Source organism: Polistes fuscatus, unplaced genomic scaffold (assembly GCF_010416935.1).
Source record: "Polistes fuscatus isolate 324 unplaced genomic scaffold, CU_Pfus_HIC Scaffold4, whole genome shotgun sequence".
NCBI lineage: Eukaryota > Metazoa > Arthropoda > Insecta > Hymenoptera > Vespidae > Polistes > Polistes fuscatus.
The window spans coordinates 10,456,822-10,480,067 of record NW_025113118.1 but is presented as its reverse complement, the minus strand read 5'-3'; the positions used below and the strand labels follow the sequence as shown (position 1 = coordinate 10,480,067).

Here is a 23,246-nt window from a genome sequence, read left to right as displayed (position 1 = left end):
GTATAATATTTTGGTATCGTGTGTACCCATAAGAAAACTCGATTTATTTATATAATGTCTTGGTGGGAGAGATCGTAAGGTTGTTTATTTTCAACCTTTTCTGCATTTTACGCCACGATACCGGAAACGATAATGTCAAAGATAAAAAGAGGGCGTGAATTTTTCAAGGAAACGATATTGATCCGCATGTACGATTTTATTTTACTTTCTGTTTCTTTTACTGGTATATATATATATGTGTGTGTGTATGTATGCTTGACGGCTTAATATCTGCAACAGAAATGTGTAAAATCTATCTAGAGAGGCTGTTCTTTATCGGAGTAATAACGGATCGCGAGACACACATATATGTATCCATAAATATGTATGAAATGTATGCGTCTCTGGTAATACTTCTGGGATTTCCACGGCGCGAGCAACGATGTAATTTAAAATCTTGCTAGAGTCTTTTAAAGATATCCCTTCAGTTGCAATAAACACAGAGGGTACGTATAGTATAATATTACAGTACGTTTGAGGTCTCGACGTAAAGTATTTATCACGCGCTTCATTTAAAGTATTTTTTAAAGAGACCATACTTGTATTATTTGTGTTATATCCAGACGTTCCATTTTAATATCTCTTTATTATTTTCCATTCACTCCAAACGTTATTAATTATTACAAACGCAAAAATCAACACGAATAAATTAATTTATTATTTGTGTTTCATTCAGAATTTCCGTTTTAATATCCCTTCATTATTTTTCAGCCACTCTAAATGCTATTATTAATCACGGATGCGAATGTCAATAATGATGAGATTAATTTTCAATAAGAATATTTCAACGAGTAGTTAAATATTAACGAAAAATAGTTAACGCGGCGAAAGGAAAAATTAGCATAACCGCATTAAATGCGCGTGGCGCATCCACAAGTAGACAGCGCCCTTAAGGACCTCCTTTTATAGGTTAAAAGGGCAAGACTATAAGGGTCGAGTAAATCGAGAGCAAGACAAACCTGGTATAACATTTTAGTCTTACTATATATACATATACATATTTATGAGTATTGTTTGGAAAGTTCGTAACGAATAACAAGATGATATTTATATGTCTTTAATTATATTTTATCATTTATTTTTTAATACTAAACTTTTATTACGAATTTTTTGGATACTTGCTACTGTAGGAAACAACAAAACGTCAGACATAAAGAGCTGAGAAACACAAAAGAATATCCGAATTCATATAGATATATATGTATGCTTATATATTTGTATATGTTCTTATGTACTTATATATATATATATATATATATATATATATATACTGTCTATGTATATTCACATGATCTATTTCTTTTTTTCATATGCGTCATGCACGCTGGATGCTTTCACCAAACAGCAAAGACTCGTCTCGCTACGTTACTACTACTTTTATCCAGGTAGATTCACGCACACTATTATATACATATACGTAAGTCGCATATAGAGTCGTGTGTCTGCAGGGGTGCGGAAAGAGCTCAGAGGAAACGGCAAGGGGTTGCTGTCTCCTCCTGCGCACTCACACGATTTCCCTGCGTGAACGAGCCTCTCTCTGCACGTACACAATCTTGTCCTTCGCATAGGCGCGGCTCTTTCGAATTATTTTTTTTACTCTTTTCCTTTAGTCAAAATATATACCTTTTAAATGATATTTATTCGCGATGAAGACGATTTTAATATAATACAATTATCGAAGAAACTTGTATTTATTTTGTCTAATAATTGTTTCTTATTGCAGTGAAAAAGGTTTTGTTTTTTGTTTACGAAGATGCTCGAAAGGATTGGAAACAATTGAAAATTGGAAAGAGGAGGAAGATAGAATCGATCAATAACTGGAGTTTGAATCTAATCTAATCGATGTTAGAATGTAAGAAATAAATGGAAGCATCTAGAAATTAATTAGAGAAAGGACGAGATATGGAAGGTGTGTAGTAAGAACGTTGACCGGTCGCTGAGAGGGATCCTTGGGGTGGTGCATAGTCGGCGCCAATGGCCCTTCAGGCGTTGTATGCGTGCGCCTCCTATGCGGGTAGAGGGAGAGATTGGTGGGCGCTCCAATGACGTCAGGGGCGATCGTCAGGCGCAAACGGGGTTGGCACCGTACTACGTCAGAATGACGAGCCGATAAACCATCCCATCGCGATTCTCTGCGGCGGGCGGACCAACGGTCTTGGAGGTAAACATCTTTCTTAATTTAACGTATTTATAAGATAAGAGATTCTCTAGAAGAACAAGGAAGAAAGTCCTTGAGAATAAAACTTAGAATGTATATTCCGACTTCTCAAAAGTTGAGAATTTGTCTTCTTCCAGCTGACCGTCGGTTCGCAGAGGATGGCGAGCTCGGGGTCGGTGGCTGTCGACGGGGTCGGCGAGAACAATGCCACGTCTGGAGTCGATCCCGGTGGTCCCAAGAATCCACTGATCTGTGGTGTCTGTCATGACTACTACAATGAGCCTTGTCTACTTTCCTGCTTTCATACATTCTGCGCCCGCTGTATACGTGGCCCTCACCTCGACGGAAAAGTCACCTGTCCCAGCTGCGGGTAGTTAACAACGTCTGTTATTGCATGGCCCTACCCTTAGGATATTCGTGGGATCTACGCTCATCCCGAACAAGCAGTTTCTGCATGCTTCGTGCTGGCCTGCTGACTTTAAAATCGCTGTGTACGTTGCAAGTAAAGTAATCCAAAGTACTCCCTATATTTATTATATTTTGTTCATTCAAAAAATCACCGAGCTTTCTCTTTTGACCTTTTATAGCAATAATATCTTAATAGTTCATTATATACTTTGAAGATTTTTCTATTTAGGTATATATTGCACTCTTAGAACATAAGCATTATCTTTTTTTCATTGATTTATATTTATTGTTGCTTCTGCATGTTAAAATTGTTTCATCAAATATTCTTAATATTCTTCTACAATCAATATTTAAATACTTCTTTTGCAGTATTTGTTTAGGTATTACCTGATTGTGTAGCACGCCCATGAGATGTTTACTTACATTCACGTATTGTGTAGAGCAGAGTAAATACAGTGTTGATCGATACTCAATCAATGCATTTGGTGCTGCATCTCAATCAGACTAGAGAGAAGTGTGTGGAATTCATTGTCTGCTACCCTTATTGTCTCACTATCTAATTGCATGTACCCATTCATGATGTCACAATGGCATTCTTTATTACCTGCATATCTGTGATTTATTTCATGATGTAGGCGTGCATTCATTTTCTCTTACAATTCTTTGATCAGCTTTTAATCCCATATCTGGTTAAAGTTCATCAATGATATTGAAGTTTGTGTTTAATTCAATTTGAAAGATATGATTATAGAAATTAAAGTTAATTATGCATGTTTTATTATTTGTTTATAGAATTGTTATATATATATATATTTGGAGATTTTTGAAATATTATATACTTCAAATAATATTTTTCCAGTTCGCACAAATTCTACCTATTGATTGTTCTCTTCTATTCTATATTTCATTATTATTATCAAATATTAACAGTTTTATATTTACAGGCAACAAACACAACTTAAAGAGGGAGCACAATTACCACCACTGGATCAGTTAATACGTCAACTAGTAGAATTAGCCAATTCTGAAAATCCACCATGTGCCAATTGTGATAAGCGAGACAAATCTACTATGTTCTTCTGCACAACATGTGGTATTTTCTTATAAAATTTTTTATTATTATTTAATGTTACTTTTTATATACTAGTAAAAATATATCATAGCCTATGCGTCACTCAATATAGATTTATTAATTTATAGGACAAGCTCTATGTACTCATTGCAGAGAACATACACACCGTGCAAAAATGTTCTCCACTCACGAAGTGGTGCATATGAGCAAATGTGCAAAGGATACTCAACGTCGTTGTCCTACTCATGGGGAGCAATACATCATGTATTGTCAAAGCGCTAAATGTATGCTTTGTGCAACATGTTTTCGTGATACACCGGCAGATGCTCGACTACATTGTGTGGACATCGAAAGCGCTTGGCAACAGGCTTCAAAAAAAATGGAAAGAGCAGCAAATTCAATTTGCGAATTACAAGCAGGCGTAAGAGATGGAGTTTTGGCATTAAAATCACAGTTGGACGAGTTACGTCATAGCCTAGATTCAGAGAAACGCGCATTAAATTCATTTTGTCAAGGAATGCAAGAAGCAATTAATAAAACTCATTCTTCCGTTTTATCGGAACTTCAACGTCAATTTGAAACTAAGGAAAGAATGGTTCGGACTCGATTGCTATCCTTGGGTAGTGCACTTCCAATATTACAAATGCATTTAATGCTGTGTACAGCTTTTACAAGTGGTGCGACAAAGTATCAATTTCTTGAACTCGCACATCCTATGCTCGAAAGATTGAGTCGCGTAGCACAACTTGGACACCCTACGAGACCCCCTCTACTTGCTGCCCATTTGAAGACAAACTATAGAAGCGACTTTGCTCGTACGTTACAGCCTTTTATTGGTCAGGTACAAACACCAAAAGAATCATTGTACGATCAGACTCACACGATGGGCCAGCAGGAACCGCAGGTTATACAGGTACTCATAAACACTTCATTATGCATCGATACCTATTTTTAATTTTACATTACAAGTTTGTTTTTCACTGCATTTCTCGCACACAATTCTGTGTAAGTACTTTTGTTTACAGGATTTACTATGATGTTTGTTTTGAAAATGTCGTGGTAGCTTGTAGATAAATTAGAAAGAAACTTTTTTGTAGCGCGTTGGCTACACCAGGCTCTCAGTGTGTTTTGTTCGGTAATAGAGAACGGTAGTCGGATATCGTAGTCAGTGAACACGATTACTGTAACCGTATTGTGGTAAATCATAGTAAGCTTTATCATTATATCAGGAATACATTTTTCTAACAGAGCAGCAAGCCTGCTCAGAGAATCCAGCCGAAGAACGGAAGTGACGGTGGGCCATTTTCCAACCATTGTCGCACCTTCGATACTCAATTGAAAGAACTAAGTCAACAACTGATGACAGTCAAGGAACGTTTAGGAGAACTCCATCGAGACGTCGCACTACTTAGAAGAGCTAACACACCGCCTGTGGGTACGCGTTACGAGCATGTGGCGAGAGATTGTCGTGTATTAGAACAGCAATTAGAACATCATCAGTCGGAATTGGAACGATTGAGGAACGTGTTTGATGCTTTGTGGGAAGAACAATTGTGCAGAATTCATATAGAGAAAGAAATCTTCCATTCTCAGGTGTATATCTCAAAAATTCATATTTTAAATGCTATTCTGATAATTCTTTTATTTTTGGATATTCTTTAAATAATGAATTTATTTTTTATAGATGGACGATATTCTATCTTTAAGGAGTGAAGTGAAGCAATTACAAAGTCTTACGCAACAATTGGAACCGTTTGTGAAATCGTTTTCTACAGGAGTTACTGCAGGTGAAGTGAGCATGGCAGCTTCGGATGCTTCCAGTAGTCAACACCTGCAAGCTTTATTAGATCATATAGCGCGCTTGCAGATGCAGGAACCATCTCAACTACAAACTCAAGCACCGACTAAGGATCATCGTCATCCACGAGGTACTATGACCAGTGTTGACAACGCTCTTTACATGAAGGGTATAAAAATAATTCTCGACGACTCGACTTAACTTTTCGATGATTTCTTTTTAAACGATAATACTTTTTGATTCTCTAGAAACTAAAGAAATGCCGACGCGTTGTCGGACCCCATCGGGTGTTGGTGCCGTATTAGACTCGAGCGGCAACATAGTCGTATACGGTACCGCTAAATCTTCCGAACAAAAAAGAGGAGTATTGAGAGAGCTTCTTGAAAAAGCTAGAACAAAAGAGGATCGCAAGAAATCACCAGGAAGAGACGACGGTAGTCGGGATCGTAGTCAAAGCCGACGTTCCAGAAAATCACCCGATGGTACGAAACCTAAAACACCACCAGGACATTCTTCGAGTAGCAAGGTTCGATCGTTGTATCGTTCCTGGAAAGGTGCAACCGGTGATACGTCAACTGAGGCACTCGACCAACCAGAAAGATGTACGGACGGTCAACAGCAGCAGCAACAACAACAACAACAACAAGCGCAAACTCACCAAGCAGGTAAAGATATAAGATCTTAAGTTAGAAAGTTGTAAAGATTTCATATAGAATTTCAAAGCTTTCTATCGTCGCCGTCAAAAGGTGGTGATGAGGGGGAATATCAACGAATTTCCGAAGCTTCTAGCATGGGCGAGGCCAAAAAACGAGTCCAAGCGCAAGTACATCCTATACCACCGGACGACCAAAAACTATCCAGTGGAAAAAGTACAAAGGTGTATCCGGCTAGCGACTCCGAGGATGTCTTCTATGTGGATGATAAGGCCCCTAGTGATGTTCGAAGACGCAGACGTGCCAGCTGTGACAGCCTAAGTACAACCGGTTCTGGTAGCAGAAGATCGAGCATCGTTGACGGGACGGTAGGTCAATCCTCACAGGATCCCAGGAAAACATTCGTTGTTTTGATTGGATCACCTACGACGTCATCTCTGGTGCAGAAGCAGCGTTCCTGGGAAACCTTCCCTCGACCAAAGAGCAAAAGAAGCGGACCCAGTGAAGGTGCATCCTCTTCCCTGGGACAACTTAAAAGAGCAGACAGCTTTGAGGGTCACGAGGAAGCTGTACGAACCTTGGTTGCAGCAGTACAGGAGACCAGATCGCATTTACGTCAACGCCTTATTTATCATCATCGTCATCATCGTAAGAGCAAGACGAATTAAGGATTATAGGGAGTCGAATTATCGAAAACAACACTCGCCCTCTTACGAAGAAGGAAAAACAAATTAATTAAACCCAATTATCGAAACGAATACTCCTATTTTTTCTTTTCTTTCTTTTCTCTCTCTCTCTCTTTCTCTTTTTTATTTTTCTCCAAATTTTCTCATTTTTTGTTCTACTTAAATCAATTTCTTGATTTTTAGACATCTCAAGAAAGAGGTTTTCAACGTAATATGTTCCGATGACGATTCTCAAATCAATTCAAAGTGTGCTGATGAAGAATATAAATAAAAGCCTATAGAGAAACATTTAGAACGATATTGTCCGAGAGACTGTAATCTTTTTGGTGATTATATACTTGTTGTTAGTCGCGAGACGTATTGTTGAGAAGAAGAAAAGAAAAAGAAAACAAAGAATAACGTTTCGTAAGTTTTTTCGAAGGATTTTGAAGCGTCTCGATAAATATATATGTATATATATATACACATCACACACGTATACACATACAATATATGCAAGATACATACATAAAAAACATGCACACGTATCATATACGATACATAAACACACACACACATACATAGATACAGGTGTACACACCAAAGACGGAATATATGGAGACACGTACTACATAAAAAAAGTAGAAAATGTTTTAATCCTGTCGAATTCGCGTAAACGTAAGAGATAAAGTTGGTTGAGAGAACTCTTATTGCTCGAAACGTCACTGAGAGGTATTTACCAAAAAAGAAATTGTTTCAACAACGACAAATCGGTATTTTCTTTTAATTGTTTAATTCAACCCTTTCATCACACTTCGATAAAATTCGTAAGAATAAATATGTCCTAATATAATAGGATTCCAAATCGAGTGTTGAAAGATATTTCCGTAAGACGATGATAATTCTTTTTATTGATATCCGACTTATGATTGGGACATGATTAAAAATATCTTATATAATTCAAAGTATTAATAACGTTAGATATAAAGAAAGAGAGAAAGAGAGAGAGAGAGAGAGGGTTTAAAAAGGTGAAAGGGTTGATATATTTATTAAAATAAAATATATGACAATTAGTGTTTATAAAAATAGTTTAATAGTAAGTCATATTTATCATTTTCAAATATTTTTACATTTGAATTTGAATTATTTACAAATGATGTTTCGATAATGACAAACAGAAATTTTATGTAATTAAACAAAAAAAAATGTGATAAATAGTTTTAATATTTAATATTTCGAGTATAAACTTAGGCCACTTTTTTAATTACCGATTCATATGTAAGATGAATAACATTGATCATTATTATTGTTAACTTTTATCCTCTCAGTGGCGGTTGTTGCATTTAGAACGTTGATTAGTATTACTGTAGAGGATACGTTTACGAAGAAACTGTGCGCGCCATCGAGCTTGAGAAGTTAACATTTTCCTATCCCTCCAATATTAAACAAAAATTTCATTTGATTGCGACGATGAAAAGAAAGAGATAAAGATAAAAAAGAGAAAAAAACAAGAAGAAGAAAACGAGAAGAAGAACGTGCTGAAGTATCGACGACACCACACTCATTGATATTTTATCGATATTAATAATAATATTGTTAAACTTATAGAAAAGCTGCCATATAAAATTTGATAGCAGTTTAAGGGTTGATTAAAAAAAAAAAAAAAAAAAAAAAAAGAAGAAAAAGAAAAAGAAGTAAAAAAACGTTTAATAACGGTGCATGTCGATTATATCAGTCGAATAGAAATTATAAATATGAAATAAGTGCGCGTCGCACAGTTCGGTTGGTCGGGTAAAACAAGTTAGTTAGTAAACAACACTGCCAGCCACAAGTACATTACGAATTTAATTGAGGGTACTTATCATACGAAAGAATAGCCTAATCCGATAAGCGTACTCGTAATCGATAATCGTTGATTATTATACCGGAATTCATGTTCATTGTTCATCCTCTTGATCGAGGTGAGTCGTGCGATATGAGGATTCTTAACGATGATATATTTATTCGTCGTCATATAAAAATAATACTCACGCATACTTACAAGGAAAGAAAAAATATATATATATATATATACACATACACGTACATGCATTAACGATCGCAAACCTGATCGCAATAAAAATCATGGAAATTGTCGCGCCCGGAAGTATTATTATGATTAAATTAATAATTCGAGGAATATACGAAGTTATGGTTTTCCGTGAAGGGGCTTTAAGGACGTTTTAATTATAGCAGATGTACACGATAAGTATGTATGACAACAAAAAAGTAATGCCGAAATGCTGATAAAGTAAAATATACAAATTAAGGAATATGTTGTTTCTGCATTGATCCAAACTCATTGTTTCAAATCTTCGTAATTTCTTTCCCTCGCTTTTGAGGAGGTACGTATATCATTTATTTACATAGAACTTTTTTGTTCCACAGTTCTTTTTATCTAGCTTTGTTTTACATATATAGTAAAAAAAAAACGGGGCTATTTTTATAAAATTTCATAATTTTGTGTTTATACAGATAACATATTTGCGTGATCACATATTTTGTACATACACGTTAGTGTTTTCGTAAATATAATTTAGGCAAATTGTTTTCCTATGCTTTAATATTTTTATCGCTTTTTTTTAATGTAATTTCTATATATATATGTTAAATTAAAAAGGAAATATATCTTACAAATTTTTTTATAAGGTAATATTATTAATAATATTTACATTTTGGTTTATTTCTGTTACATAAGATTTTTATTGGTAATAATATGGTTAGTTTCTATATCTAATGTATTGCTAACATCATTTTCTTGAATATTTGTGATCGTTCTGTCATCTTGAGTATTTTCCGTGTTTGTATCTTTATCAAATATTTTTAATACATTCATACTTAAATTTGGTGATTCGGGAAAGTTTAGTATCGATAAAATACCCCATTTTCTAGTCTGTGAAGTTTTAGTATTTTGAAGGTTGGTAATTGCTACTGACATTAATGTCTGTATGCGTTGTACTTCATTAAAACTAACATTTTTACTAACATTTAATTCTGTTTCAAATGGATTGCATATATATAATGCTGAATTGTGCAACGATTTTATTGTAGTACCTGTTCGTAAACAAATTTTTTGAATATTAAAATCAAAAGTAGAATAAAATTTAAAGAAATCTATTAGAAGAGCACTTAAATATGTATTATTCTTTGTATACGATTTTATATAATTTGGCGTATAATGCGTATATATCTTTTTGACATTATTTTCACTATAATTTGATATTTCTGTAAAAAAATAAATAACAGAATGTTATTATATATAAATATAAATATATACAAAGTGTCTCGGCTAAATGGGATCACTTAAATATCGTCTTTTGTATGAATTGTATGAAAAAACTTTAAAGGAAAATGTTGCACTATTGCAAAGAAAGGAAATGTAACGATAGAAAGAATCTTTTCAACAACAGTGATATTTAGGTGATCTGATTTAGTTGAGTATCATACCAAACTCTTTTATAATAGACTTTACCTGAAAAATTTGTTATAGAATTTATGGTAGGTAATATCTCAACTTGTTGTAAATAAAATATTACTAATAGAGTCAATGAAAAATTTGTAATCGTTTTTCCTGGATGAGTAGAAGTTACTTTATTATCTTCTGCCCATTTTCGAATTGTAAATATGAGTGGTCTCACTCGATCGTCTTCTTCACCATATAAAAATAATAGTTCCGACATATATGTGGCAATTCTATGAAACAAAAGCCAAGATTAAGAAAATTGTTTTTCAAAGAAAGTAATATATTTGAAACTTACGTATTACTCATACTCAAGTCACACTCCGTGTGCGTAAAAAAGTTTTGGAATTTAATAATAGGAACCTTAGCATTAAAAATTTTTCGTACGTTAAATATACCAGGTATAATATATTTCATGGCATCTGCTAATACTCCCATAAATGCATGGGTATGCTGCTTTTCATCAATATTAGTTGATTTCCCATGATATATCAATCTGCTGAATGTATTTTCCTACAACAAGATAATTTATATCTTATATTTGTTTAAATAGATATTAATAATTTATTAACATCGTATGCTTACCTTTTTACAACCATCTGTAAAAAGAATCAAGTCAAGATCAGACTGTCTCTTTCCATAACCATTTACAAAAGAACCAAATGGATGTATAATTATGTTTGGAAAAAAACCTTTGAAACATTTTTCTAATTGTACAATAGTTTGAAATTTTAATCTTATCTCTAATTCATCTAATTTGTATTTGTTATATAAAGTTATCATTTGTTCCGATATCTATAAAAACTAAATTTGCGTTAGAATAAACGTTAGAAAAATGTCAAGCATCGTTGGATTAGAAAAGAAACAAAATATTACCGAAGATGATTTTGTAATTGCAGTTTTAATAATATCCTGTTGTAATATTAAAGAATTACACACATTTATCTTTGGTAATCCAAAGACATATTTTAAGTTCATCTTGTCTTTTTGTATTTTACGAAACCATAATACGTTTGTTCTACTGGGAATATAAGTACAATCATCCATGAATGCTGCATTCGAGCAGACATTTTCAGCAATTTGTGAATTTTTAAATTCAATTAGGACGAATTGCTGAAATCCATTTATTTTTTATTATTAGTTAGAGCAATTTAATGTATTTTTTTAACGTCATTGTTGTAACTTGAAATTATTTAAAGTTTATGCAATATCATTTAACATTAATATATTGACAAAGATAGTTAAATGCGAATTTTGAATAGAAATAAAGACAGATTTAAAATATAAAATATTAAACTAATATCTAACCTACATGTTGTTTTGGTAATGTATAAAAAAACACTTTCTCTATAAGACCACCCAAGTTAGCGCAATAAAGTAGAAGATCCTTGCACGATCTAACTGATGCTACTTGAACTATTATACTTCTTGATGCTTCGGATTTTCTCTTTGTTATATAATTTTGTAAAGTAAGTCTTCCTCTGGCTGTTTTGGAAAAAATAATACATTAGAAATTGTTAACCATAAATAAATAAACTTCGTAATGTGTGATAGACATTAAATATAAGTAATGAAATAAAAAATAATATTTGACGGCCGTGCCACAGCTATAAATAATTAATAAGTTTTTATAAATAATTGCAACACAATTGTAATTAAAACAGTGCAATCAATTGTAGGTTATGTTCATTTACTTACTCATCCCCGAAGACATGTATTTCAATGAAAATTGTTCATTTTTTATTGTCTTTTGTCTTTTTTGTAAATCCAATTTTGTTACATTAACACAGAACTTATAACTATTATAAATCATTGATGTTGCGTTCATATTAACACGATATAATGCCATTTTAAATTATTATACCAAATTTACACGTTTTAGGATTCCTTTTGAATGTAACTTTGTACAGCCTGCATTACATTTTATTTAATATTACTTGTATTATTTAAGATAGAATTGTTGACAGTTTTTATTTCAGTTACGATTATTTAAACTTTTTAACAGGATGTATTTACATTAAAATACTTCACAAAGAGTAAAAACAAAAGTATTAAAAAAAAATTATCAACGTGTATGGTGCATATGAGTTCAATCAATTAGAAATTACTTTGTTTTCTAACAGATGGCGCCTTTGAACCATTTTTTCGGACGCTCGATGTAAAAAAAAAAAAAAAAAAGAACAGAGCTACACGCAATCTCGTATTTAAAATAAAAATTAAATCCGAACTTGGCGCTAGGTACAGGAAAAAAGAAATAAAACTTTTTTTTAACAAAATAATACGTAATTTGTTTAAAAATCGATCATATTTGAATATATAAATTATATATATAAGCGTGTTCATTAGTATTATGTTTAAAGTGTCGATAATAAATAAACTAATTGTCGACAAAATTGATAGAACGAATTAACTTTCGATTTATATGAAAACGATTTGAAATTAGAAAGTGACAAAGTGATGGATCATACATGGGATCGAGTAGAGAATCTTCGGAAGGTAAGGTCCATTTCAAAGGCCATCACGGATAACGTTGCCAATTCGAGCGATGACGTAAACGTGGACTCTACTCGTCTCGTTCTTCTTTACACGCGAACGGTAGAACGTGCTTTCCTTTGGTCTCGTGGTTTATTTGTTTCTCTAGTTCTTTCGCTCACGGCTTGTGGACGTCGAGACGGGTGTTAGAGAAAAAGGTAGGCGTCTTGCTTCAACATTCGAATGGCCGCGCGCTACGTTTTTCTATTTTCCTCTCTCTCTCTTTCTTTTTCTTTCTCTCTCTCTTTCTTTATCTTTTACTCAATACACGTAAGTGAGATTGCATATACGTATATATATATATATATATGTGGTTCCGAGCTTATCTCAACGGCCACTCACATTCGTCGTCTCATTCCCTCCTTCTCGCGAATGTTCACGGAGAAGCACGAAGCACCCGAGAGGAGCTCACTCACATCAGTTCAGTCTGGAGGCTCGCGTCGACCGCAACGGACTAGTATTTTATTCTCCGCGACTTTCCTAACCTTTTCTTCTTTTTTTCTTCTTCTCCATCACTGCCGTTCAATTGTCGTTTTAAAAATCGTTCCTAATACTAGAGACGGGAGTTTATGTGCAGTGTATCGCCGACAGAAAACGCGACGACGACGAAAATCAAAAGATCAAGAAGAGAAAAAGTTAAAAAAGTTACTCGATACTACGATGATGATGGTTGTTTAGATAGACAGTTTTGAAGAAACTTTTCGATGAAAGAAAAAAGAAAATCAATTCTAACGTAAGTTCTATATTTCTTTCCCTTTCTTTGTCTCTTTATTTTTGAAAGAGAAATTAACATCTTCGTCGATCTGTCCTCGATCTTTTCGATGAATAAAAACCCGCGGTTTTTGACATTTTTAAAATCGACCAATCATGAAAGCTAATTGGAAACTTCGAAATTAACCACGAAAGATTAAGTTCAGTGTTAGCAGTGTGAAGTATTTTATTTGAATACAAAGATAAAGTGAGAGAAACGAGAGAACGAAAAAATAAGATAAAGTAGAGACGACATTATAAAGAGAAATATAGAAAAAGATAAAACAGAATGCTTGACAATAGTCGATAGTATATCGTTCGTAGAAAACGTAACGATGGATGATTTCCAAAATTGGCGACACTCTATGACGTGACGAACGGAATCCAAAAGTGGAAGTCGTCGAACCGGTGTCTTCGTATTGGTAGTCAAAAAAAAATAGACAGAGAGAAAGAGAGAAAGAAATAAGAAAAGGAAGAGGAGAAGAAAAGGAGAAGAAGAAGAAAAAGAAGCGAGAAAGGTAGAAAGAAAGAAAGGAAGAAAACAGGATCATTGGGATGTCGACGTACGCGAGGTGGACCTTAAGGTCGTCGAGGACGAGAAGCGAAAGTTCGATAGGTCGACTACGACCAATTTCAAAAGCCCAGTATTTTTCGCGCGCTTTGCGTCATTGACGATCGATCGATCGATCGATCAATCAACCGAGCCTTAGACGAATTTTTCGTACCACCCCTAACCCCGCTTTTATGTTTCCTTTTATTTTATTTTATTATTTTTCCTTCGTTCTGTTTCGTTTCTTTCGTATGTTTATTATTTTTCCCCAATTCCAAGTTTTAATCTAATCACCGGGACGCGAGTGAACTCGATTATTCTCGAGTGGAGTTTACCCCTCCTCGTCACGTTCGACATTGTGCCGCGGGCATCCTGGAATCCTCATCGATTTGTATCTTCTACTTCGAAGTTTCGGCGGTAACGGATCAGCAGGTAAAACAAAAAAAAGCAAATGTATTTTTTGCATCGTTATACAAAATTTTATACTTTTTGATTGAATTCAATTATTTGGTATGGTCGTCTGAAATTGCAAATTTATGTTCTACGAGAAATAACAATGATCTCCGATTGGACGATAAGTATTCTTACGAAGTATAATTTATCACTAATTAATTTTTTACTTTACACGTTAAAAATTTGAATTTTTATTTACTCTCATTTCATATCAATCGCAGTATTTAAAATTTGCATGCATCGAGATCACATTGACTGATTTAACCGCAAAGAGATCAAGATGGCGCCATGTCGTGCGCGCGCGCGTAGAAATTCTACGGTTATTACATTCTCGTGAGACTTTCAAGGGCGTTGCCGATATATCTGAAATATATATATATATTTAATATCAAAAGTCAGATGTGTGAAAGGATCAAAAAAGATAGAATAATAAAAATATACGTTAAGCACAAAAAAAAGAACCAAAAGATATCTCTAGTGTAAATAAAGTTCCATTGGCTTTTTTAACATTTTTGTTCTTTTTTTCATTTCTTATATCAAAATGCATAACATTTTGTGATAAAAACAATTTCGAAGGTAGGACATTATGGTTAAACGGGAAATTGCGTATAGGGAATACATTTTCTCCCGTTTAATCATAACCAGTGGCGTAGGAAGCACGCGACAATTATGGTATCTAATAGTCGCTTTAATGACGATGGATTATTCAATGGAAAACGAGCTCAAGGCTTGTCGTCATCATCATCATCATCGATTCGACATTATCATCATCATCATCATCATCGTCGTCGTCGTCGTCGTAGTCGCTGTTGTCATCGTTATCATGTTCGTGGGCGAACTTTAACCAAATATGCACGTGCCCAAGGATCGGCAAGCGACCTACGCTAAAGCTAAATATATATGTATATATATATATATATATTTAATAGGTATATACATATATAGGTATATCAATCTCGTGCGTTAGACAAATCCGTGAAGGAGATCGCGTTCGTGAAAAGCGAAAGTAATATCGGAAGAAGTAGTTATCCCGGATAGGTTACGTAAGTTAATAAAAAAAAAAAAAAGAAGAAAATAGTAAAACCAACAAAATTACGTACTTACCTACTCGTCAAAGAAAATATCCGACTTTCAATGATGCGTTTAACTACGTAAACGTTACAATAAACGCATGATTATTTTTAATGAATGCTTTCCAAATTTATTGGCTGGATTCCAAAAGAACATAAGTGTATATGCGGGAGTTGATATACGCTGAACTTGAGACCTAAATCGAGGAAGGCATTGAAGTCTCTACTGGTGGTGATTTCAACGCCTGATAATTTTCTCCGATTACACTACGTACCGATTATACTTATATATAGATATAGCTAGATATCCGAACACTGTAATAATAAGCAAGATTCGCAATCAATATTCCAACGCTGTTCTATTTCGCATACAATATTAGGAAAATAATCGTTTATTTCAATTTACAAATTGTAGCTTGTAATAATCGACTCGTGTTCAATTTTAAGTAGGCTTACGTGTTCTCAGAGACCTTGAAATTTTCGGTTCCCCCGTCCTTCGTTTGAATATCAAGAGGGTCGATCAGCCAACCGTGGGACATCTGTTTCCGTGAACAAACTTGCCCTCATGGTTAATTCATTTGATTACTATTCTTCTTTTCTTTATTTTCCCTCCCACATATTTTAACAAAAAAAAGAAGAGAAAAAAACAAAAAATAACATTGATATATGATCGTAAATTATATTAAATTCGTAAAAAAAGAAATAAAATAATTTGTTTAGATAAGTCGTTGATAAACATATAAATAGATAAATAGATAATATGATAAAGACCTTTGCCAGAGATTTATTCGATACAGCCCTGGCCGTGATAGTACCAAATCGTGGTACAGCCCTGTAATAGAAGCATCCTAGCGGTACGAAGACATAGAAGAAGGTGGAAAGGCAACAGAATCTCGCGAGATGTCGATCCGACACCATTATCGATACCAAACTCGAGAAATAATATTTCGTAAATACGTATCAAAGATATATTATCGGAAAGGAAAGGGAAAACGAAAATGAAAAGATTTAACGCAACGTGCCCGTTCGATCGCAAGTGCGTGCAAAATGGCGGCTGACGCTCGACTTCGATCACGGTGGTCCCCTCATTTACGGTCGAGGTCGTGTTCTCCGTTTTTCTTTTTCTTCCTTTTAGTTTTATTTTTTTTTATCTTCTCCTACTATTAATTCTTCTTATTATTCTTATTCTTTTTTTTTCTTCTTCTTCTTCTTTTTCTTCTACGTCTATTTTTTTTTTCTCTAATACTTCTTCTACTATCTCATTCTCGATTCTTCGCTTATAAAAAGTGAACGTTGCGTTAGGCTCACGTTTATGGGAGTTAACTCGTGTGTTTGCTTTCTCACGCGACGAAACTACGATAGTGTGGAGAATTCTACTAACCCTTCTAAAAACGTGTTGGAATGGATGTATACGTAAAACGAATCTTTCAATGTGTATATTATATACGTGTGTACATACGTGTGTGCGTGTAACTACCGGCATTACTATCAGAAACGACCTTAACCCTCGTGGAATCTCGTGCGTTCTGTTCTCCGATCTTTACAATTAGTGCTCGACATTCCTTTCATTTTAAAGAACGATCTGTCGATCTTCTCAAAATGTGTTCTTTTTTTATAGACAATAAATAATGATTAAATACGGTACGTTAAAGAAATTCTCATTTTTATTCTATTGTACTTTAACAAATTTATTCTTCTATTTTTTTTTATTTCCGTGGTAATAATAACGTAATGATAAAAGTATGTGATGTAAGGATAAAGTAAGAGGAAAAGTATATATTTTCTTCTTTTATTTTTTCTTTTTGTTTTAATCTCTTAGTTATTTGCGTGACAACACCACGCATGGACAATGTTTGCGCGGACGACCATACTACTATTCATGGAAGTTCGACCCAGTTATTAATAAGACTTTCTCTTTTATTTTAGCCATGGACTGGCGGGGGTTCGTGCTGACGTATCTGTTGGTGAGTAATTTGAAAACAGTCTATTGTTGTTGTTGTTGTTGTTAATTTTTGTATCGCGTAAAACGTTTTAATAAATGTTCCAATGGTGTTCAACAACAGCACATTAGAAAATACTATTATATTAGAGAAATTTTAAATTCGTCGTTATTGTTGCATCGTAATATTGTTAGAATTTTAATAATTAAACCTTAAATGTTAATTTCAATTTCTTTTTTACTTTTTTTGTTAATACAGTCAATGCATGATATTCCACACACATATATATATATACTTATATATTTACTCGTATACGTATAATAGACTTTCTCTCATATCGCGCTTCGTGCCAGAAACACGCGTGCTCGGTTAGTGTAGTATGTTGGTCAGGAATGTCGAAGATTATGTAATCCTTTGTTGGTACAATATTCTACAAATGTGTCTTCCTTTAAAGAAGTCTCGTTGTACCGAAAAAAAATCGTCTATGATTTTCGGATCACGAAATTCGAATCTTTTCGAAATGAACACGGTACACGTAAAATATATAAAATATTCCAAATTTTTATATGTGCCTATAATTATGAAAGTGGTCTAAGTCAAAATGAAAAAAAAAAATAAGTTTATTAGTTATTTCACACCACATTATTTTAAACTCAATTAATTCAATGTAATTTTCACGATATTGTTAAAAATGAATTATTAGATAGTGGTTGTTATTTCAACATTATATGGAATTCATTCAGTGTTCAAATGTAATCTTTCAAATATCTTGAAACAAGAGATACATGACTTAGATCACTTTCATAATTATGGCCACATATATAACTTGAAAATTTCAAAATAAATAAATTTATTTACTTTAATTATATATATATATTATGAATAATTTCAATCATTGATTTATTTTATCTTATATTATAGTTAAGATTATTAAAAATATAAATATAAAAATATATAATATTAGAGAGTAAAGTATATTAGAATATAAAATATACCTTAAATGATTGTTAATTAATCGAAAAAAATGTATATTATAATTGAAAAGAACGTAGTATAAGTTCGAAATACCTTCTTCTTCGAAATCCACCGTTAGACTGGCACATTGTCCTCTATGAAAGTTTTTTTATTGAATATTGTTTATATGACTTTCCATAAAAGGAAATTCTATTTATTAGAGTATATTATTTTCATTATATATATATGTAACCTCAGGAAAAATAATATAAACAACAATCAATAAAAGCATTTAACTGATATTCATAGAGGGCAATGTGCCAGTTTAAATGTGTATTTTAAAGAGAACGGTACGTCGAACTTATTTATATATTTAAAATACAATATATACATTTCCTTCGATTAATTAACAATCATTTAATCGATATATCGAAAATTTTCAAGGTACGTCACATTCCAACTCATCATTCCATAAATTAGTGCATCTCGTAATAATTATCAATGTATCTCATACACACTCGCATGCACACACACATAGATAGATTTTTATAGTGGGTTCTTTCTTTCACTTTTTTTCTTATGGTTTTTTTTGTTTCATGTCGTTTCATAAAATTTTATCGTTATCATCGTTTAACAAATTTCACTTAAAAAAATATATAAATAAATAATCATCATCTCTGTGGAGATATATATAAAAATGATAAAAATGATAAAATTGATAAATTAATTAAATTAAATATTAATTATTATTATGTTATATTATTTTTTTTTTTTTTTTTTTTAGATAAAATAGAGAATAACACGAAAAGATTTTTCAAAAGATATTATTTGTAAATCTAATAGTAGTAATATAATATAATAAGTTATATGAAATTGATTAACACATCAATGAATAATATCTTTGCAAAAATATTTTTAAGATGATCTAAAAAGTATAACGAATCGAGGACGAAGATAAATGAAAATTATAAACCTGTGTTTCGAATTCTATGAAGTAGTTTCGGTTCGTTATTGTGTCATCAGTGTGCAGTCGTGGGATCGTTCTTTCTTGACAGCTACCAGCTGATTTAATGTCGTTAATTTATTCAACAATCGGTAATCTCGTTTCTTTTACGTAACACTTTAATAATCGACAATTACGTTAAACCTTGTCGTTTACACCAATTTGAACTTCGGAAAGAGATTATTTTAAGTGTATTCGTTTAACAGTTAACGAAATAATCGATTTTCTGTTTATTTTGTACTATTTCGTATTAAATTTTGAGATAAAGATATTTCGATATTAACAATTACATTTTTTAGAACTAAGGTTTAATCTTATATGTTTCTATGTGAAATGTGTATGTATGTGTGTGTGTGTGTATTGCAAATACTTAAAAATATCAAGCGACACGTACGAAAAATCGAAAAGAAAGGATCGCCATTGATGCAATCGACAATTACGTTAATTCGATTAAAAGGCAGACTATTTTTATTCGTGACACGCAAAGATTGACTTAGCTATGCTACGTAGAGAATAAACGAGTAACTTCTTACCGTTCGAATTTTTACGTGCCACGAATCTTCATCGTTTACTCTTATTTCCATCCATAATTAATTCATTATTTTCATTTAACGGGTATCTCGATAATCACCAATTCGTTTGATTATTTTTCTGGATGATAAAATTATATTAAAATTTTGTAAAAAGAAAAAATAATATATTATTTTATATATATATATAAAACTAATGCAATAAAATAAAAATATATTTATACACTATCATGTAAAATTACTCGACCGACTTGCAAATTGATAGAAAGTTTGTATCGAATTTTTGTCTTTTTTATTAGTATTATATTTTTACAGGAAATTAATAATTTCTACAACAAATGTAATAATTATTTATTAATCATTTTTAGAAATTTTTTGTTACACGATAAAATATCTCTGACCGGTCAGCTTATACAGGGTGTTCTGGTATTATAGTACAAGCGAACAGAAGATGATTTTACATGAAAACATTAAAAGTCAAAAATGTAGAATAAAATTCATTCGTATATATAAGGTTTTTTTTATTTATTTTTGTGAAAGATATTAGCTGTAAGAAATGATTATAATTCGGTGCAATAAATAGATATTAAATTCGAAGGAATTTAAATATTTGTCGAGTACGCGTTCATTTCTTGGATTTCACAATAGGAAAGGAACGAAAAATAAAGAATAAACAAATGAAAAATGTGGACTCGTCGGAGTGTAATGAATTAAAATCGAATTCGTTTCGATTTACATGGTGAAATAGCAAATAGTTAAATAGAGTGGCGGAAAGGAGACAATTTAAAATGGGGTATACCTAATGTTTTAAAGAAATACAGGGAGAGAAAGAGAAAAAGAGTATTCGTTTGGAACAACCACGCCTACTTTTACTCGGTGTTCTTTTAAATATCGGTGCAGGATCTGAGAGAGCTATGTATATAACTGTAATAGATACAGTTTACCACTGCAATTCGTTTTCACTGCAATTCGCGAACGTTTTACTGGCAACCAGGGATAAGATACTTACTTTCGTTACCGGAAACATTACTTTTTCAAATGTAAACAACTTTTTATAGGCGAATAATTTCACATACGTAAAATATTATATTTACATATATATATAGAATAAATTTGTCGTATTTTAGATCAAAATCAAAGTAATTACTTGAACATATTAAATTCAATCTGATTCATTTTTGAGACACTTCAATAAAAATTTATTATCGTGAAACATAAAAAAAAAAAAAACAAAAAATGGATTTATTTTTTTGACTAAAAAACACCAATGACACGGATTCATTTTGAGAATCACACATTACTTTTTTTACCAAATAATTATTTTTACGCTTAAGAAATGTTTAACAAATTTTACGTAAGTAAAAATGGCATTAGAAATTTTTAATTAATAAATAAAGAAACGACAATTTGCAATAAGATTAATTTTGAAGAATTGGGGAGGTGGTGGTGGGCTGAGGTGGAGGAGAAAATAAAACTTTACTTTTTAAACGTGGAAGTTCAAACGACTTGTATAATATATGCACAAATGCATTTGAATTTCCGGCTGAGAAAGGACAATGACTCTTTCTAGCTAATATTGGTCAAGCCTTTTAAAGAGAAGAGATGAACCAATAGAAACTGTTTGCCCAGAAGAAAGAGAAAGAGAGAGAGAGAGAGAGACAGTATGAGATAGAAGAAGAAAAAAATAAGAGACGTTTATTTAGCAGTATAGAAGAAGAGTCTTGTTCAAACAACATATCATTCTATCTTTGTATTTCTTTTTACAATTGAAGAAGAGTTTTACGAGCGGCGCGTGTCAAAGAAACCGAATAATAATTTTATTTGAAATTAGTTTCCATTTAGAAAAAAAATTGCAATTCTTTCATTCGTTTGTAATTTTTTGTTCTTCTGATAAATCGAGAAAGGGTATATTTTCCCGATTGGTAACAAATGTCGTGCGACATTGCTTGTGCTAGGTATGACGTCATGAATGCACTTATAGCAATTGCGCAGGCACGAATAAGAGTTACTATAATGTAACCAGGATACTTGTATTATAATACAAATATATGTAAGTATATTCTTATATGTAAATGTATATATATACTAATGTAAGTGAACATATATGTACAATTATACATACATTAAGTATAATAGATGTTTGATTAGATCTTTTTATAGTTGCATACCACGTATACACGTATTTGTATATTTAGTAATAGGCGATATTTCAAGGATTACTCACGATGCCTACGTATTTTTTATATTTCAACTCTTGTTCTTAGAGAATTTATATATCTATTGAATTAATATACTAGATAGAGATGAATCGTTAATGCATGAAAATTAATTGCTTTGGGAAAATTCTTAAGATTTAATTAATTCATTGTTTATATTGTTTCTCAAATATTTGAAATAATTCATTGATTCAACACAAATGCACGAGTTTATGATGATTAAAATAATTAATCGATTATCATTATTATTATTATATATAAAAAAAGAACGTTTCCGGACGACGATATCGTTATTTTTTCTCTTTTTTTTTTTAATTCTTATTATTTAATGGATTGATGTCATGGACAGAAAAGCGAACGTGAAAAATTCCTAGAGAGATGAGAAACGAGATTTTCTTGGCGTTACTCGTCAAGTTTTGTCCATATAAGGACCAATCAAGCTCGTTCCATCCAACTGGAATCCGATCATGGACTGACCTTCCACAAGAGTTCTTTCATGATGCGTGAGAGTATCCGATCTCGATCCAGGTGTTCGGGAACCGAATAAATTAGTATTGGGTTACATCTTTTCCCTCAGTCGCGGGTACAGGTCCTTTACAAAATGTATGTCCGATTAATTTTAAAATCGATCGATGAATAAAAGATGATCGATCATTTGAATAAATAATGTAACATATATACATTTTATTGTTTTCAATTATTATACTGGAAGACGAAAAATTACGCAAATGTTCTTTTTATTTTTTTTTTTTTTTTATTTTTAATAAAATTTCTAGTCAAAATATATTTTGTTTTACTCGATTGCATACGAATTCTTGTTGTCTTATCATTCGTATATTTATAGTATTATATATAATTCAAATAATAACAAAATTAAATGATATATTGCGTTTGTTAAAATTAATGAAAAATTTATCGAGGAAACATTTGGGACGATTTAATTTTATTTTTATTTA

The 23,246-nt window shown here is 32.3% G+C and overlaps 3 protein-coding genes across 10 annotated transcripts in view; 2 read left to right on the top strand and 1 right to left on the bottom strand.

Moving 5' to 3' along the window:
- The first annotated feature begins 288 nt into the window (after positions 1-288).
- LOC122521535 (RING finger protein 207-like) lies at positions 289-7,785 on the top strand. 8 transcript variants are annotated; one of them, XM_043642398.1, is made up of 13 exons: positions 290-485; positions 751-1,001; positions 1,385-1,424; positions 1,763-2,200; positions 2,335-2,567; positions 3,550-3,698; positions 3,806-4,590; positions 4,926-5,270; positions 5,362-5,644; positions 5,724-6,140; positions 6,222-6,496; positions 6,581-6,776; positions 6,998-7,785. In XM_043642398.1, the coding sequence occupies exons 5-13, from the start codon at positions 2,356-2,358 to the stop codon at positions 7,024-7,026; spliced, it is 2,691 nt and encodes an 896-aa protein (XP_043498333.1). In that variant the 5' UTR covers positions 290-485; positions 751-1,001; positions 1,385-1,424; positions 1,763-2,200; positions 2,335-2,355; the 3' UTR covers positions 7,027-7,785. The 8 variants fall into 8 exon arrangements, with proteins under 8 accessions (XP_043498329.1, XP_043498333.1, XP_043498332.1 ...); XM_043642397.1 differs by having other exon boundaries at positions 6,578-6,776; XM_043642396.1 differs by having other exon boundaries at positions 291-485; positions 6,575-6,776.
- Positions 7,786-9,137: 1,352 nt separating this feature from the next.
- LOC122521534 (poly(A) RNA polymerase, mitochondrial-like) lies at positions 9,138-12,345 on the bottom strand. Its single transcript, XM_043642391.1, has 7 exons — positions 11,991-12,345; positions 11,605-11,777; positions 11,169-11,405; positions 10,878-11,087; positions 10,591-10,805; positions 10,305-10,525; positions 9,138-10,057 (listed from the first exon to the last, which is right to left on the bottom strand). The coding sequence occupies exons 1-7, from the start codon at positions 12,139-12,141 to the stop codon at positions 9,522-9,524; spliced, it is 1,743 nt and encodes a 580-aa protein (XP_043498326.1). The 5' UTR covers positions 12,142-12,345; the 3' UTR covers positions 9,138-9,521.
- Positions 12,346-13,215: 870 nt separating this feature from the next.
- Positions 13,216-23,246, top strand: part of LOC122520675 — a 79,641-nt gene continuing 69,610 nt past the window's right edge. The window contains exons 1-2 of the mRNA XM_043640873.1: positions 13,216-14,556; positions 17,574-17,611. Of these exons, the coding sequence (XP_043496808.1) occupies positions 17,576-17,611 (36 nt within the window). The 5' untranslated portion in view covers positions 13,216-14,556; positions 17,574-17,575. The remainder of the gene's footprint in view (positions 14,557-17,573; positions 17,612-23,246) is intronic.

What these genes read in the sequence shown, in the direction of transcription:
- LOC122521534 (XM_043642391.1), bottom strand. Translation starts at nt 12,141, where the DNA reads ATGGCATTATATCGTGTTAATATGAACGCAACATCAATGATTTATAAT. An exon ending in ATACATTACCAAAACAACAT is followed by an intron (nt 11,406 to 11,604) that starts GTAGGTTAGATA and finishes AATGGATTTCAG; the next exon opens with CAATTCGTCCTAATTGAATT. An exon ending in TTCTATAACAAATTTTTCAG is followed by an intron (nt 10,058 to 10,304) that starts GTAAAGTCTATT and finishes ATTTTTTTACAG; the next exon opens with AAATATCAAATTATAGTGAA.
- LOC122521535 (XM_043642392.1), top strand. Translation starts at nt 2,356, where the DNA reads ATGGCGAGCTCGGGGTCGGTGGCTGTCGACGGGGTCGGCGAGAACAAT. An exon ending in GTTCTTCTGCACAACATGTG is followed by an intron (nt 3,699 to 3,805) that starts GTATTTTCTTAT and finishes ATTAATTTATAG; the next exon opens with GACAAGCTCTATGTACTCAT. An exon ending in AGGAACCGCAGGTTATACAG is followed by an intron (nt 4,591 to 4,925) that starts GTACTCATAAAC and finishes TTTTTCTAACAG; the next exon opens with AGCAGCAAGCCTGCTCAGAG.